The sequence below is a fragment of the Oryzias latipes genome, chromosome 11, assembly GCF_002234675.1.
Source record: "Oryzias latipes chromosome 11, ASM223467v1".
NCBI classification, from domain to species: Eukaryota; Metazoa; Chordata; class Actinopteri; order Beloniformes; family Adrianichthyidae; genus Oryzias; species Oryzias latipes.
In genome coordinates, this window is record NC_019869.2 from 25,229,226 (window position 1) to 25,244,605 (window position 15,380).

The window sequence follows — 15,380 nt, forward strand, 5'->3', positions numbered from 1 at the left end:
CAAACTAGGGCAGCAGGATATGAGAAAAACTCGCCATTTGCGATATTAGTGGTCAATATCGCAATGTAACTTGCGATATCTGAATAAATAGCAAAACAAACAAAAAAAAAAACAATATTTCCATTTCACTGCAACAGTTTAATTTAATTCAAACAAGAGTCCACATGACTTAAAATTATACTCCAAATGACCCTCGTCTTCATAGTAGGCGAACATCCAACATAAAAGGGATGGATCCACTTAGTCAACAACATGAAGGGGTCCATCCGATTGGTCGAATGCATACATTTATTTGATTCGTTAAATACGTCAAGCTGCCATAAGATTGTTTTGGCACATTTAAGGTAACCATTTATCTGAATTTTTGCTGTCTTTTGCGATAAGCATATCACACAGCTTGATATCACGACAACGATAAGTTTGGGATTTATTGTGCAGGCCTATTCCAGCCCCGGCTAAAGTTCTCCATTGAATGATCCGGAGGAGGACTGGATGTGATAGGATGACTGGTATGTATGAAGAAAAGGATGAAGGGACCCATGTACGGTGAGATTTTGGATAAAAACCGTCTTCCGTCAGTAAGACCATTAAAGATGAAACATGGCTGGATCTTCCAGCATGACAATGATCCAAACCCATCCCCATGGCAACCAAGGAGAGGCTAAGAGTTTCAAGGTTCTGAAGCTAGTCACTCTCTGGACCTCAAGCCAATAGAGAATATGCAGAGGCAGTTGAAAGTCTGTTTTCCACTAAGAGCCCTAGAACATTACAGCTTACAGGAACCAAAACTGGAGCTACAGTGTGTGAAAACCAGCTGAAGATCTACAAGAAAACATTTGACCTCTGTCATTGAACTTTTGTTATTGACTAAATGTTTGTTTTTTCTGCTCCATTTTAAGAATAAACTATGTAAAAAACAAACAATGTGATTTGGATCCTGGATCCTTTATTTTATTTTTTTGTTTCTGTCATGAACCAAACTCAGCTTTTTAAAGAAGAACAACTTGCAGAGTTAGTGATAAAAATTACTTTTATGCTCCACTGTGTGCTTTACTGCAGTTATCAAAATAGGTTGATACATTTTAATCAACGGAAGACTTTCTGCTTCATCAACACAATTCTAAAAAAAGGCATAAAACAAATGAACACAAAAATCTTGTGAGCCAATCCGCTGAAACTAAAAATGTTCCTGAGCACAGAGACGCTGATGGCAGCGATGGACTTCACACACTTTGTGGCAGCAGTGGTGGCAGTGTGTGGGAACACACTGAACTCTCCTTTTGATCGCCCAACTTCTCTGCTCAAACACTCACAGCAATGCAGTACATGTGTGGGAAGACAAGGGTCACAGTTGGAGATTTCAATTACTAGTTTTTCAACTCTTCTCTGACAACTTCAGCAAAGCCCTGGACAGATTCACTGGAAGTACTCCAGAAAATCTTTACCACCTCACAAAAAACATCCACCAGAAAAGCAACAACATTTTTATAAAAGACTGACAAAACAGAGCAGGAGGAAAGATCTTTATGCAGCTTTTCTGAAATGTTAGAGCTTCCCTCTTCTGGAAGGTAACTAATATTTGAACTGTCAAATCCAATGACAGTAGAAGAGGAAACCACTGCAGGACAGAAGTAAGGACTGACCAGAGAAACAGCACCTTCTCTTCTTTGCTTTCCACCATTATACTGATCCTCCAATCATTGCTTTAGTTATATAACTCAAGGTGATATTCATTATTTCATTGCATGAAGAAGCTGCCTGCAACACAATTAGTGTTTTATTTACTGATAAATTCAACCAACACATTGAACCAGCTTTAACTTACAGAGACGTGTGCTGTGAAACAGTTACCAAAAAGATTGTGATACGGGAATCCAGCCAACACTGAAACAGAATTCAACCATGACAAATGTTGGAAACCACCCATCACAGGGTTTCTTTACATAGCAGTTGTTCAAAACATCTTATTCCAGTCCTTAATCCATTTGTCCTTGGCTCTGGTATGTTTATTCTCATGTTGCACACAAAGTGACAGTAGTGTTGTCATATTTGTTTCCACCACCACTTCAGCCAATTTACTGCGTTTTTCTATTTTGAGTTGAATTTCAGGACAGAAGACAAGAACTGATTCGGTTGCATCATGAAGGTTACCCAAAGCCTTCACAAAAGCCTTAATGAGTTGTCTTTGTTGGTATTGCAACATGTATGACAACAATGAAGGAGAAAAATACACGAGGAGAACAGTGATGGCAAACAGACTTTTAGCTGCACTCTGCTCTTATTGGTGCAGAGTATGGCTGAAGAAAACAAGACCCCACTTATACAGAAAATCACAGTACAAAACAGATGCATGTGACATGGGGGGGCATGGTATTGGGGCCCCAGCATCATGCCGCAAGGTGCTACCAGCTCCAGCATTGGGGTGTTAGAAAACTGAAAGCAAGAGGAGCTGAGCATGTTCCTGCCTTCACATACAAAGTAAACATCACTCTCTAGAGCAGATAGTATTGAAAACCCAAGGGCAAAACACACTCCGCCAAGAAAAGTCAGATTAAATAGGAGTTCCTTGGTAGCAGCAGACTTATCTTTCTATCGGCCAGCTGTGCCCTTGACTGGTCTGACAGAGTCTTTGAGAAACTTCTTGGACAAAAAACTTGATTTGGTGAATTCAGTTTTCTTATGATCATTTTGCCTCTGATCAGTGGAGAAATTGTTTCCAAGATGTCATCCATTTTCCACACCCGCTCAGAGGCCGCGAGCACATGGCCCTGTTGAAGATTTTGGTCGGGTTGTGACTGTCTTAACCAAGATCTTAACTGCCCAATGTTTCTCTTGTTGCTTCAAAACTACTAGATAAATCAAAAGTCTTTCAGTGCCAGAAATCTTATTATCAAACATTCAAATAAGTTTTCATCTTCCAAGAACAACCGGGATGGACACGCTAACCTCCACTTGTCCCATCGATTGTTGGTGTGTCCAGTTCCACAAATTCCATGAGGGGAGGAAGTGGCCGCTTTCACGTCTCTTTGTGTAGAAAAAATGTTGTCGATCAAACTCAAAGACAAGCTTTTTAGCTCTATTTTTAGAGTGAGAATGAAAGAAGAATGTCAAAGAACGCAAAAGATTAAGGCTCAGAGGGAAAGACGGGGCAGACGACTTCGAAAGACCCAGGAGGAGGGAAAAAAGGGGGCCTGAATCTGGCAGAGCAGGAAGAGTAAAGGTACCTGAACGCTTTGAGATGGTAAACTCTTTATCAATAAACAATAGATAAACATTACTTGTTTGTACGTATCAAACAGTATAGTACGTTTTTAACCATTTTTAAACTTCATTGTCATTGAAGTTTCCTTGCAATGGACTGGCCAATTGTCAAGTAGGTACCACGCCTTTACCCTACAGTGACTGGGTAGGCTCCTGCATTCACGTCACCCCAAATGGGAATTCAGCAGATTTGGAAAATGAATGGATGTGATTGAAAGTTGACTAAATTGAACTGTAGAACCCCAAAAACTAACATCCCTAGCAAGCAAAGAAGAAAGAGGATATAGAAAGTTTTTAAAAATGGATATCTTTGCCAAAAGAGCATATATGTATAATATATATAATAATAATAATATATGCACGAATGTTTCCAGTCTGAACGGCTCCCTGTAGCATTTCCTTTTTAGATGCTGTGACTGGAACAGATGCTTCAAAAAAGTCTGTTCACTTGCTGGGATTTCCAGCTGCAGCAGAAGAACCTGAATAAAGCTGAAGAGGAAAAAAGTGGCTGTAAAGGCTGGAGCGGCTGCCTGCTGAGTGAGAACACAAAGGCTGTAACATTTCCATCCAGCTTTCCCATCATCCACTCGTGCTTTATGGTTTGCTGACACTAATTCGTTTTATACGGCCGGAGCTCCTGCAAAAATCCAATCACTTTTTACCTTTCGGTCCTGAAAATAAATATTTGACTCTAATAGACATTAAACATTGGAGAAACTTTCCTCTCAGCTGCTGTCAAAACTTTCCCCACAGATAAGTCATTTTTTTTCATTAATACTTTTATCTCCATCTGAGCGATTGCCAGAAGTCCGGATGGTGACACAACTGAATGATCTAATGTCCTTCTAAGGCTGCAGTAGGCTTTACAAGCTGCTGAACCATTCATCCTGTCCAAAAACTACGAGACACAAGGCCGTTCACAAGACAGAAACTAAGTTACAGCCCGCAATTGAACATTGACTCTGCAGAAAATGTTCATAGTCAACTATCAAGACTCATTATTAGGCTTTCCCAGGAAGTTTTCTTTAAAGTTTTTCATCTGGGCACAAACATCCAGCTGCTAGATGGAGCTGCCTGCAGGGATAATGTGGCTGCAATTATGAGAGCTTCTGAGAGCACATGTTGCTATAGAAACCAGAGTGGCCATGAAAACGGCTTCTGCCTTTTTGCCATTATTTATTATGGGTGAGCACAAATGACGTGAAAGCCAAACTATTTCCCAGAATGCATTAAAGTTATGACATATTAAGGACATTTGCAGTTTTCTTTAAGCTCTCTATTTACTATCCACTACTGCCACCTACTGTTAAGACTTAAGACAGCAGCTCAGCAGTTCACTTCATGAAGAAGAGTAAAAGAAATGTACAGATTTATTAGATTTTACAACATAAATTTTCCCAGTTTTGCTTTTTAGGACAAAAATCCATCTGACATTCTTTTTAACCAGCCATCAGAATGAAAGTTTTCATCTTGATACCTCATAAAGCTTCTTGTAATGAAACATTTCTTTTCATTCCATTAGACTTTTTAAGGTAAAAAACCCACAAACACCAAAAAAAGATGTAACTAGAGTGAAAAACCTGACCCCTGCAGTAGAGAAAAAGGTCAGCAGAGGACATGGGGGGGGAAAAATAAAACCATCCCAACCTGGTGCGTTCTGGAAAAGTGAGCAATATATGCCATTTAATGGACCGGTGTAATGCAGGTGTAAAGGATTACAGCATCAATAAAGCAATCTTTATAACAGCCTCACTCTCCTTAAGCCTTAGTCACCCGTACTGGTGCTGTGGGTTTTCGGGTTCTCTGGGCCCACGTAGGGTCGTAAACAGGATGGGCCGCATCTTAAGAGGAGCGGAGGTGTGTTCGGCAGTTCCCTTAAAGGACGTCATGAAAATGGAACATCTCAGTCATGAGTTTGGTAACTATATCGAGAAGAACTTTTTGTATTTTTCGCTCCCACAAAGAGCGCAAGATCACCGCTGGGGGTGTGACGATAACCGCATCACCGCACTTTTGGCTTTTTTTTTAAAGTTCTGCATATGGTGCGTGATTGGAACTATAATAAACGCATTAAACGCATTCATCTTTGCTGCTCATTCTACAACAGAATTTTCCGTCTCGCGAGGAAATTTATTGCGTTCTAATTACTAATTTCCATTGTTTTCATTTCCATTACAAGCTTACGTTCTTGAGTGCGCGAAACGGCCGCCCACCGGAGGATTTTGTGTTGGGGGGGTTTATTACTGTTCTCCTTCACTCTGTAACACCAAACATGCGCTGTTAGATTTCCATGAATATCACTACATGTTTTGTTTGGGAACTATTTTTTGCAGCGTAACGTTACGTGTCTGTAAGAACAAAGGCAGAGCCTCCTGCCCCGCGTTCTTCATGGGTGTCAGGCTTCATGGCTACAGGAAAGGTGACAAAGTGTCTGCAGTCTGTTTATTACTGGGCAATATAGAATATTCTGAGAAGATGTCTGTACCAGAGAGCAGCTAGAGAGCGGTCCACTGCAGAAGAATCAACACGCACCACCAACACACGTGTGCTCCTTCCTCCTACACACACAGCACGCTGACACACACACATAGTCATTTTACAACACCTTTATAGTTAGTTAATTAGTTAGATAGGTGGTAGTTAGTTGTTACTGTTATTTGTTAATAAAGAATACCGCGTTGTAATTGCATTCATTTTCGACGCAGCCGCCGGGGGATTTTGTGTTAGGATTGCAGTCGTGCAGTTGCAAAATGTGGGGTCGCTCGATTAGAATTGCGCCTACGCGGTTGTAAGGTTCCTCACTCAGTTCCTGAATACGCCCGCTCAGATGTCTTTACACCCTTTCACTTTGTGGCAGCGATGAAACGCCAAACATTGGGCGTGAAAAACACCGGCAAACCACCTGTGCGGATCAGTGAAAGCTAATTGTCAGTGGCGACCCCTGAAGGGATATGCTGAAAGGTGACCAACAAGTCTAAGCAACGGCATTTCCTGTTGGGTTAGGTGCAAGAAATGATAGATTGTTGTGTTTTTTCAAACAAAAAGAACTAGCATGTTGAAACCAAAGAAGCCTCTAAACTAGTAAAAATCTGAGAAGATTGAAGCACCGATAGAAGGTTCTCAGGATTAAGTTAATTTTGAGCCGAGTTTGTTGACAGCATGCTCACAAAAACGACAAAAGTTCTCATTTATCCGGGTCTTGAAGTTAAGTCATCGCATCTGGACTTAAACTGTCCTTTAGATCTTGAAATCTTCTTTCTAGAAATGTTTTAGAATTCATCAAAGCGGTTCCCCTTGGATGATATGAAAAATATTTCTAGAAAGAAGATTTCAACTCCAGATACCATGACTGTACTTCATGACAACCTCACCAGAGGTTAGAAAAGTCTACATGTGTTTCCAGCACGCAACAGCAAACCAACAACTTCTAAGGGCCATGTCACAAAGCTACCACGTCCATTTTACAAATTATTCAATTTCAGTTGTGTGCGCAGATGTCCATCGAGGGTTTCAGCTGATGGGTCTTCAAAATTTTTGGTGTGTTGGGAATAACACAGTTTACGTGTATTTTATGTAGTTTATACGCAATTATTACATCAAATCTTATGCAATTGTATATGACATTTGCGAAATCCTATTCCACGCATGTCTAACGGACTTTTCATGAATGTACCACCGATGTACAACCTTCGTATCGCATATACAGCACAATTGCACATTGAAATTACGTAACTGAGGCACAAATCACTAATTAATTGCATATAATCACTAACAGTTCATGTTCTACGTTGGTTTTAACTTGGTTCATTCGTGTTACATCTGTTAAAAGTTCACGTAAAGACCACAACGTTTTTCTTATTTATATTCATGTATGATCATATTCAATCTGTGCAATATGCGCAAAACGTTCGTAGTAGCTATGTGACACGGCCTGAAAATCCAAAACGACTCACATGCAAGTGAAGGCACAGGGCAAACATGCAAAGAAGCAGACATCCATGGACTCACACCAGGCGTATGTGGAGAAACGTGCACTCACAGCAGCGTGCACAGCGGACAGCCGGGGAGGAGGCCTCCACGTCAACGGCATGCTGCTGAGAGGCTCATGCTTAAATTAAACATGTGGAAAATGCAGTTAGTCCTGATCTGTTAGTGTCAGGGTGGAGGGATAATGAGGGTGGGGCAGATGAGCTACAACTGATGGTTCACGTCAGACACGGCAGGTTCTGTACATACCCAGAAAGAGCCTCTTAGGGACTCTGATCTCCTCGTCCTTACCATCTGTCACTACGACAAAGCACAAATAGGGGAGGAAAAAAAACAACAGCTGGTTTTCTTTATTTGCGTCATCGTAACCGAAGAACCCTGAAAATTCCAAATTCCTCGTTAACTCAGAAACTCTGAAGCTAAAAGCCAGAAGAAGATCCAACACTTTTCACTAGAACATCATTTTAAACTGGAATTCACTTTCTCAACATGAAAAGAAAAAGTGCAAACAACACTTAAATGAACAAAAACTGCAAAAATAAAAACATGTATTTTGATTGATTTAGCTTAATACACATTCTTTTCAAGAACTTTGAGATTGTAAAAGCAGAAGGTTTTGAACATATGTAGAAACCAATGACTGTATATGAGTACTGGACTGAGTGAGGTTCCGGTTCCATTGAAATTCAGTCGGCTTTTTTTGGCGATACAGACGTCACTGTGTTAAAACCCGAATTCCTCAGTAAGCAGTGATTGGTCTGAGTCGATCTCAGTCAATATTTTATGACAACCACCCAGGCCAATCATCAGTGACCTTGTTGGGCGTCCATCCCCTACAACCTGAAGGTAGGCTCATCTGGTTGTGTCCAAATTCCCTCAATACTCACTACTTTGTGCGCTATAAAGGGCATTTAGCATTATTTTAGGGTGCTCTAGACATTTTCCAGCAGTTTCTGTGAAAAGTGTGCATCGATACTCACAAGATTGTCAAATATAGACCACAATGCATCTAGTTTGAAGGATTTTTTATTTGAAAAGAATTGCATTTAAATATATTTTTTATAAACCATCTACATTTTCAACATGAGAACACAGTGGATTAATAAATATTCTTTATAAAATATTCATATTTATTGGGTTTTTACTTTGGGAAATTAGTGACGTCATATTTGACATTAAAAAAAAAAGGTAGTGAGCATGGTGTCCGAATTGCTGTTAAAATCCAGGCCACTACATGGTCCTGCACTATATACGTAGTTTTTTAGTAGTTAGAAAGTAGTGGGGTAATTCTGAAATAGCCTTTGTCAAACGTTTTGAACGCTCGACGCAATACCACATGCTTTTATTGAGGGATCTGAATGGTCAGTTTATAATTTGAGTAACTTGGTTAATGGTTAAAACTGGGGTTGTGTATCTTTCCCTCTCACACGATTGGATACACATCCCAATACATGGTTGACCTACCGACGTGTAGAGGATTCAACTAGCTTTGTGGCGATTTGATAAGGTCTGACTTTTTCCTAAAATTGATACAATCTAGATACTTGTCTTGTCTTGTTCATACACAATATTACCAAAAGTATTGGCTCACCTGCTTTGACTCACACATGAACTGAAGTGCCGTCACATCTCTAACCCATAGAGTTCAATATGATGTGGGTCCACCTTTTGCAGCTTTTACAGATTCAACTCTTCTGTTAAGGCTGTCCACAACATTGAGGAGAGTTTCTAGGAGTTTTGGAGCATTCTTCCAGAAGGTCATTGGTGAGGTCACACACTGATGTTGGTGGAGAAGGCCTGGATCTCAGTCTCTGCTCTAACTCATCCTAAAGGTGTTCTATGGGGTCAGGACTCTGTGCAGGCCAGTCAAGTTCATCGACACCAGTTATGTCTTTTTGTGCTAGTATGAAGCTTACCTATGACCTTAAACTCTTTATGTTTTAGAAGGTGAAATTGAAATTCATGAATTATACATGTAAGATTTCAATATGTGTAAATGCACCATACATGATGCAAACCTCCACAGACTGAACACCAGCACTATCACCTTTGGTTAAGAAAAGAAAAGATTGAACAACACTTTATGTAAACAATAATTCATGACTACTAAAATAATCGTTAGTGACAGCCCTAATAGTGTATCTGTGGGTTTCACGCTGCTTTTACTCTCACTAATGGATCCATTTATCAATATCTGTTTTAAAAACTAAAGATCCCTAAAGACAAATGGAGCAAATTGAGTTTAATCTTTGTTTTGTTTTTAAAAACGGTTCAAATTGTGTTTTAATTACATTTCAAAGCTTGTTTTTACCTGAGTCAGCGGATTTCAAACTTTTAAAAGTTATAAATGTTGTGAACTATTAAAGTGTAACAAGATCAGAGACATAAACCGCATAATTTCACCACAAAATGCAAAGAAATTCCTAAAACTTTATTCTAACAAAGAAAAGCCTTACTACTCAGATTGTTAGATAAATATACGGTAACCAGGTCAGGTTCAACAGTAAAAGGGAAATAAGAGAAAACTGAGTACTAACTTACTGCTGTCTCTGCCTGAACAAAGATTTTATGATTTGTTTAAGTATTCTGGTATAAAAATAACCTTATTTTTTGAAGCACGTTGCATTATCAAGACAGTTTACCAGTGGATAAAAGACAAGAATCTGGAAACCAAGACATCCATAGAGGTCTTACAGACTCAAACAGAAACTGTACAGCAGAACTAGAGTTAACCAGCAGTTAGCTGTTTGTATTAACTAACCTAAGCTTTTAGTTTTTCTCCACTTTTATGAAGTTTGTCTGAAATGACACCAGTGTCACAAAAAGCTGCATCTGAGATCCGATGTGCTCATTAGAGTCTCTGTTTTACAACCTTCTTTGATAATAAAGCATTATGCCAAGACCCTGAGTCATTCCTTTACCAGCTGTGTTTATTTTGGGATGCAGAATTTCCTCTGTGTAAACTTTTCCTCCATCTTTTCTTCCTTCTTATCAACATAAATGTCATCCTGTCAGAATGGCTCTGGAAACGGTTGGCCCGGGGCCAGAGACACAAATTGAGTTTTATCCTTGTGTTGAAATGACAACAGAGATATCCTGAATCCTGGATCCTGAATCGTCACAGGCGCTGCCCGTTCTGTCTGTTTGTGTTGGCCTCCCTCCTGTTGGATTACATGTTCCAGTGCCTCGTTCCTGTCTTCTCACACTCCAGTGGGTCACAGCAGAGGTTCCCCCAAACCGATGCCGGTTCTGATGGAGTCTAAATTTGAATCTTCCATTCGTAGGAAACTTTCTGTCCAACTGCCTTTTGCTTAGTTGGTGTGGACATTAATCTATAAAAAAACTCCTTCATGTAAAGCTTTGGTCACTTATATAAGATGGAAAACCAGAATGAAGAAAATCAGATCATAAACATAAAATAATGTCCGTTTTTTCTTGTTCTTTGTGAAGCATTTTGAGTGTTTTTGTGAACCGGAGCTTAATTATCAAAAGGAATTTTAAAGACAGATCCTACTTTTTAATAGATTTCCTTTCGTTATTTTCTCAGAAAATCACAAAGGTTTGACCCTGATCCCCTTGAAAGGATATCTGATGGTTAAATTCCAGTGCTGAATAGAATAAAATAGAATAGAACTTTATTGATCCCACAAAGGGAAAACTACATTCACTATTTGACAATGAACGTTATGACTCAATCATCTTTTCCATTGTTTTAACCATTAAATGTCATCATAACAAAGTCCATCAAAAGCCTTTTGTGTTTTAAATTAAAGCAGCAAAACTGTGAGGAACTTAAGAGATGAAGAGATGCTACAAACAAAGCCTTCTTTAGTTTGTCGTTTTATACACATCTGGACTGAAATTATTCTTTCTGTTAGGCTTCATAGACTCAGATACTTTTTCTTTCATTTTTTTCGTTCCTAACAGACGTCTTGTTTTGATTTTCTTGACAGAGCTGATATCTGTCCTGTTGTTGCAGGTAAAATGAAAAAAAAGTTCTTCTCAAAAGGAATCAGGTTCTATTTTTTCTGAAGAGAAAAACTGTACTTTTATTTTGAAGGACTGATCAGACTTTAGTTGAAGGTTGCTCCTGCAGTAGTACTTTGTGTGCTTTCACTTTACCAAAAAGAAAATATATCATAATCAGCTGTGATTACATGAAAATGTCAGATACTTTTTGGTACATCTGTTCCTTTATACTGCTATGTTTTACTTCAGTGAGTATTTCCAGGAAAGTAACTATGAACCTCTGAACTGAAGTTTGGAAGGAGCTGGCACCCCACCCACCGCACTCATCCTCTCACATTCACACAGAACGTCTCTGACCTATGAAGGAGCGCCGCTTGGTGCTGAGCTCGGACGCCATGCGGACGTTGGTGCACAGGTTCAGCATGACCAGCATGGTGCAGATCATGACGATGCTCTGCCACAGCAGCACCGTCTCGAAGTAACGTCCAAACCTGAAGGAGGGAGGAGAGAGGTGAAGGTCTGAATCCCAGAATGTCCAGGTGTCAGTGAAAGCACCACAGTAAAAAAAGAAAAGAAAAAAGTCATTTCTGGAGTTCCTCACAGGATCAAAGGTGATGGGAGGTATTGGACACTATTTTTAAAGTCTCTGATACGACCCAACTATGTAAAACCCTCAATCCCCCATAGGCTCAGGGCAGACGCTGTACCACTGATCGGTATTCGGAAACCATTTCAGGATAAAACTCTTTAAAAAAATGTTTTTTTTTTAAAGAAAGTAACTCAAATAGGTGTGACATCATGGATGAGAGTGGATCCCTGTGTCAGGACACACAAAGGTCTAGAGCACATCAGTGTGAGTTCTCCTGGTTCTGAACAAAACTGGTCCAAACCCAGAAGTAAACGCCACGCTGGTTCAGATGAACATCTTCAGAATTCAACATGGAATTGTAAACTCCTGATGTTTGTTTGAGGACCTGAGATGTTCATAGCCTTGATGGATGATCTGCTGAAGTTCAGAGCAAGAGATTCATGATTCCTGATCATTTGGGATCAAAAACGGATTCCTGATCTGGGAGCTACTGACCGGAAGAGGATCCTCAGGATGTTTGCCACCAGCAGAACCAGACACACGTAGGTGGAGAAGCCCTCAGCATTCTGGGAGCGCCGGATGTGTCTGTACTGGGGGACGTAGGGAACGACGCCCCCAAAAACCATGGCACCAGCTGCAACCCAGGTCACCAGGATCCCGAACCCGGAAACCAGCTGATCCAGCAGTTCCTCCTCCATCTTCAGTAGCAGCTGTTTGTCACCGGATCCTCCCGGTTCCTCGTGGTTCCTCTGCGGTCATCCGTGAGCCGCAGCTGCCGGTGTTTACAGGAAGAGCTGCTGCCACACCTTCATCATGGTCGGTTACGGCGGAGATGATGATCAACTTTAGAGCGATTGATTGAGTTTCTTAGTTTTCCGGGTCCGCTCAGAACCGCTTCGGTTCGATCCGCAGAAATGTCAACAACTGTATAAAACGACGTACATTCATAAATCTACAAGAAGAACCGTTTAAATCTACAATGAAATAACTCAGTTTCTCGATACTTGCACTGAGCGACTGCCACTCAGCCGTGCTTTCTTCTACACTTCCGTAAACGTCATACGTCATGAGTCTAGCCAAAGATCACTAGTGAGATTGAGATGACTCGCATCGCTCCGAAAAAAAACCGAACATCACATTCTAAGAAGAAGAAGAAAAATCGTTGTTTACTTTTTTATGTATGCCACTTTTTTCTAGGTTGATGGTAATCATGAATACATTTAGGGGTGTATGAATGTAAATGATAAGTGTAAAGATTTTTTAAGGACGTAGAGTTCTTCGGGTTAACATTTCGATACGAAAAAGTGTAAAGTGGACATTTGTCATGATTTTGGTTCGATTTCACACCTTTGTGAAAGGTACGAGATAGATAATGTCTCCAAAACCACCCCATAAACATTGACGACACTTGATCTACTATGGATTGGATTTATCTGCGCTTTTCCAGACGCTCAAGGCGCTTCCATTGTGTCCATTACTCATTCACACCACCACGCTGAAGTTGGCTTCCGATTCACAGCTACCGATTCGCGAGTGCACTAAGATCACCTAGAAGCGGGTCCTGTTCAAAAACCGCTGAACCTGGACTGCTCAAACCTGGATTAAATTACAACCTTTTGAAGAATGAGGAGTGGGCACAGGGAAAAGCATTGTGGCTAAATGAAATCGGAAGATTCACAGGATCAACCTGGGATGCTTCTGGGGCAGAGGAGAACATGGTCACATGTAGATTTGAATTCCTTCACAGTGAGTACAGAAGTTGTACAAACATGTCATAATCCAGCCTGTCCAACTGCAAAAAGAAGATACAACTCAATATATATTGTGTAAGTACATTGTATTTATTGATAAAACTTTTACATACACTTATTTAGCAAACTGTTTGCTTGTTTTTACTGTTATTGTAACAGAAACAATCGTTTATTTAGCATGTAACCATACATGTTATATATTTATTTTAAATTTTTGTTGCAAGGTGTGAGGACCTAAGTTACAGGCTGATGTTGACAAGTGGTCCAATGACATTATCGTACTACTTCCATGCAAAAGGTATGTATAAAGTAGCATATGTATGAGAATCAAACAAAGAAAAGTCTAAATATTTGAAACAAATGTTGGACTTTCTCACTTTTTAATATTTTCAGAGGTGCTGGGCCATGCACAGAACAAAAAAGAACATGAAAACGTACTTTTGTGCATGGGTTGCCATGTCTTCTACTGGTATCAATCCTTCACAAAAACACTTTGACAAAGAACCAACAGCGTTGCCACATCTGATCGAACTTCTTGGTGGAAAGTAAGGCGTAAAATGCAGCACTAATGTGGAGATTTACAGCATTGGGTTTTAATCGGCTTTATTTTTAATTTAATTAGCATCATATGTTTTTTCCCTAATATTGAATTTTGGAAGGAAATGTAATGTTTAAATAATTGGCATTTTTCTATTTGTATTTTTATACTGGATTGTACTATTGTATTTGTTTACACAGGTTGAGCCGGTGGCCATAACACCTGGGTGCGCCAAATCATTTTGTTGCATTCCACAGACTGGGCACAGACAAAAGCTGGTACTTTTATGATGGTCTACAGGAATCCAAGAAGGCTGGACGAGGCGACATAAAAATGTCAGCCATCAACATACAAAAGAAACTGGGAAACAGAAGTCAGATTAGACACACAGTTATGGTCAGGGTTAGCATGAGCCCCTGACTTAAGTTTGAGTTTTCTGTTCAATATTTCTTGGTTTGTTTCCTAATTTACTTTAAAGTTCCTGTTTTGGTGTTTTGCTTTAGGTTGTCCTTCCCTTGTCCCTATTACCCTTAAATTGCATAAAATCAGAACCTGTGTTAAACGTATTCTTCAGTATCACAATTTAATCCAGGTTTGAGCAGTCCAGGTTCAGCGGTTTTTGAACAGAAGCCGGTTCTAGGTGATCTTAGTGCACTCATGAATCAGTAGCTGTGAATCGGAAGCCAACTTCAGCGTTGTATTCACTCTTCATTCATGCTTGGTGATGGAAGAGGCGTGGCTGCCAGTGCGTGCCTATGGTCTGTCTGACCATCACCGGGATCTTTCACGCACACGCTGGTAGGCAGTAGCGTTAAGGTCTTGCCCAAGGGCCCTCAATGGGTGATGTTAATAGCTCGCCATTGTATGGTAACTGCACCCAGTACCATTGTTTATTCCCATCCGGGAATCGAACCCTGATTCCTCCGATCTAAGACGCGACATTCGTCATTGAGTAATTGCAGACTTGCCTCCTACACATCATATCATGACGAATCATGTGAATAAAGGCCTGTTCACACCGGGACGAATTTCGCCGGCGATTTTCGCCGACGTTTAACGCCTCGTGACTAAACAAAGGGCACCAATGTGAGTGTGCACACCGACGCGAAAAAACGCCACGCGACAAAGCGTCAAAAAAAAAAACGCCTCGGGTTCGTTTTTTTTTTTGACGCGTCGCGTCGAAATCTATTCGACCAATGAGAATGGCGCTTTTGCACACGTGTCTGTAGCTTCTGAAGTTACAGTAAAACACAACTTGGGGGCGCTCAAACACAAAACTGCCTTG

The 15,380-nt window shown here is 40.3% G+C and overlaps 1 protein-coding gene and 1 long non-coding RNA gene across 6 annotated transcripts in view; one reads left to right on the plus strand and one right to left on the minus strand.

Moving 5' to 3' along the window:
- The window catches only part of pqlc1 (PQ loop repeat containing 1), a 35,742-nt gene extending 22,880 nt beyond the window's left edge, over positions 1–12,862 (minus strand). The window contains exons 1-3 of one of the 4 annotated variants that reach the window (XM_020707369.2): positions 12,302–12,847; positions 11,575–11,708; positions 7,498–7,542 (exon numbers count right to left, since the gene is read on the minus strand). In XM_020707369.2, coding sequence (XP_020563028.1) covers positions 7,498–7,542; positions 11,575–11,708; positions 12,302–12,504 — 382 coding nt within the window. In that variant the 5' untranslated portion in view covers positions 12,505–12,847. Of the gene's footprint in view, positions 1–7,497; positions 7,549–11,574; positions 11,709–12,301 lie in introns of all 4 variants that reach the window. The other 3 variants (XM_004074393.4, XM_020707368.2, XM_011481315.3) reach the window with 3 other exon arrangements.
- Positions 12,863–13,034: 172 nt separating this feature from the next.
- Positions 13,035–15,190, plus strand: LOC105355151. 2 transcript variants are annotated; one of them, XR_909636.3, is made up of 4 exons: positions 13,035–13,632; positions 13,782–13,855; positions 13,951–14,102; positions 14,296–15,190. It is a non-coding gene; the product is annotated as an uncharacterized LOC105355151 (long non-coding RNA). The 2 variants fall into 2 exon arrangements; XR_002291249.2 differs by having other exon boundaries at positions 13,951–15,190.
- Positions 15,191–15,380: the final 190 nt, after the last annotated feature.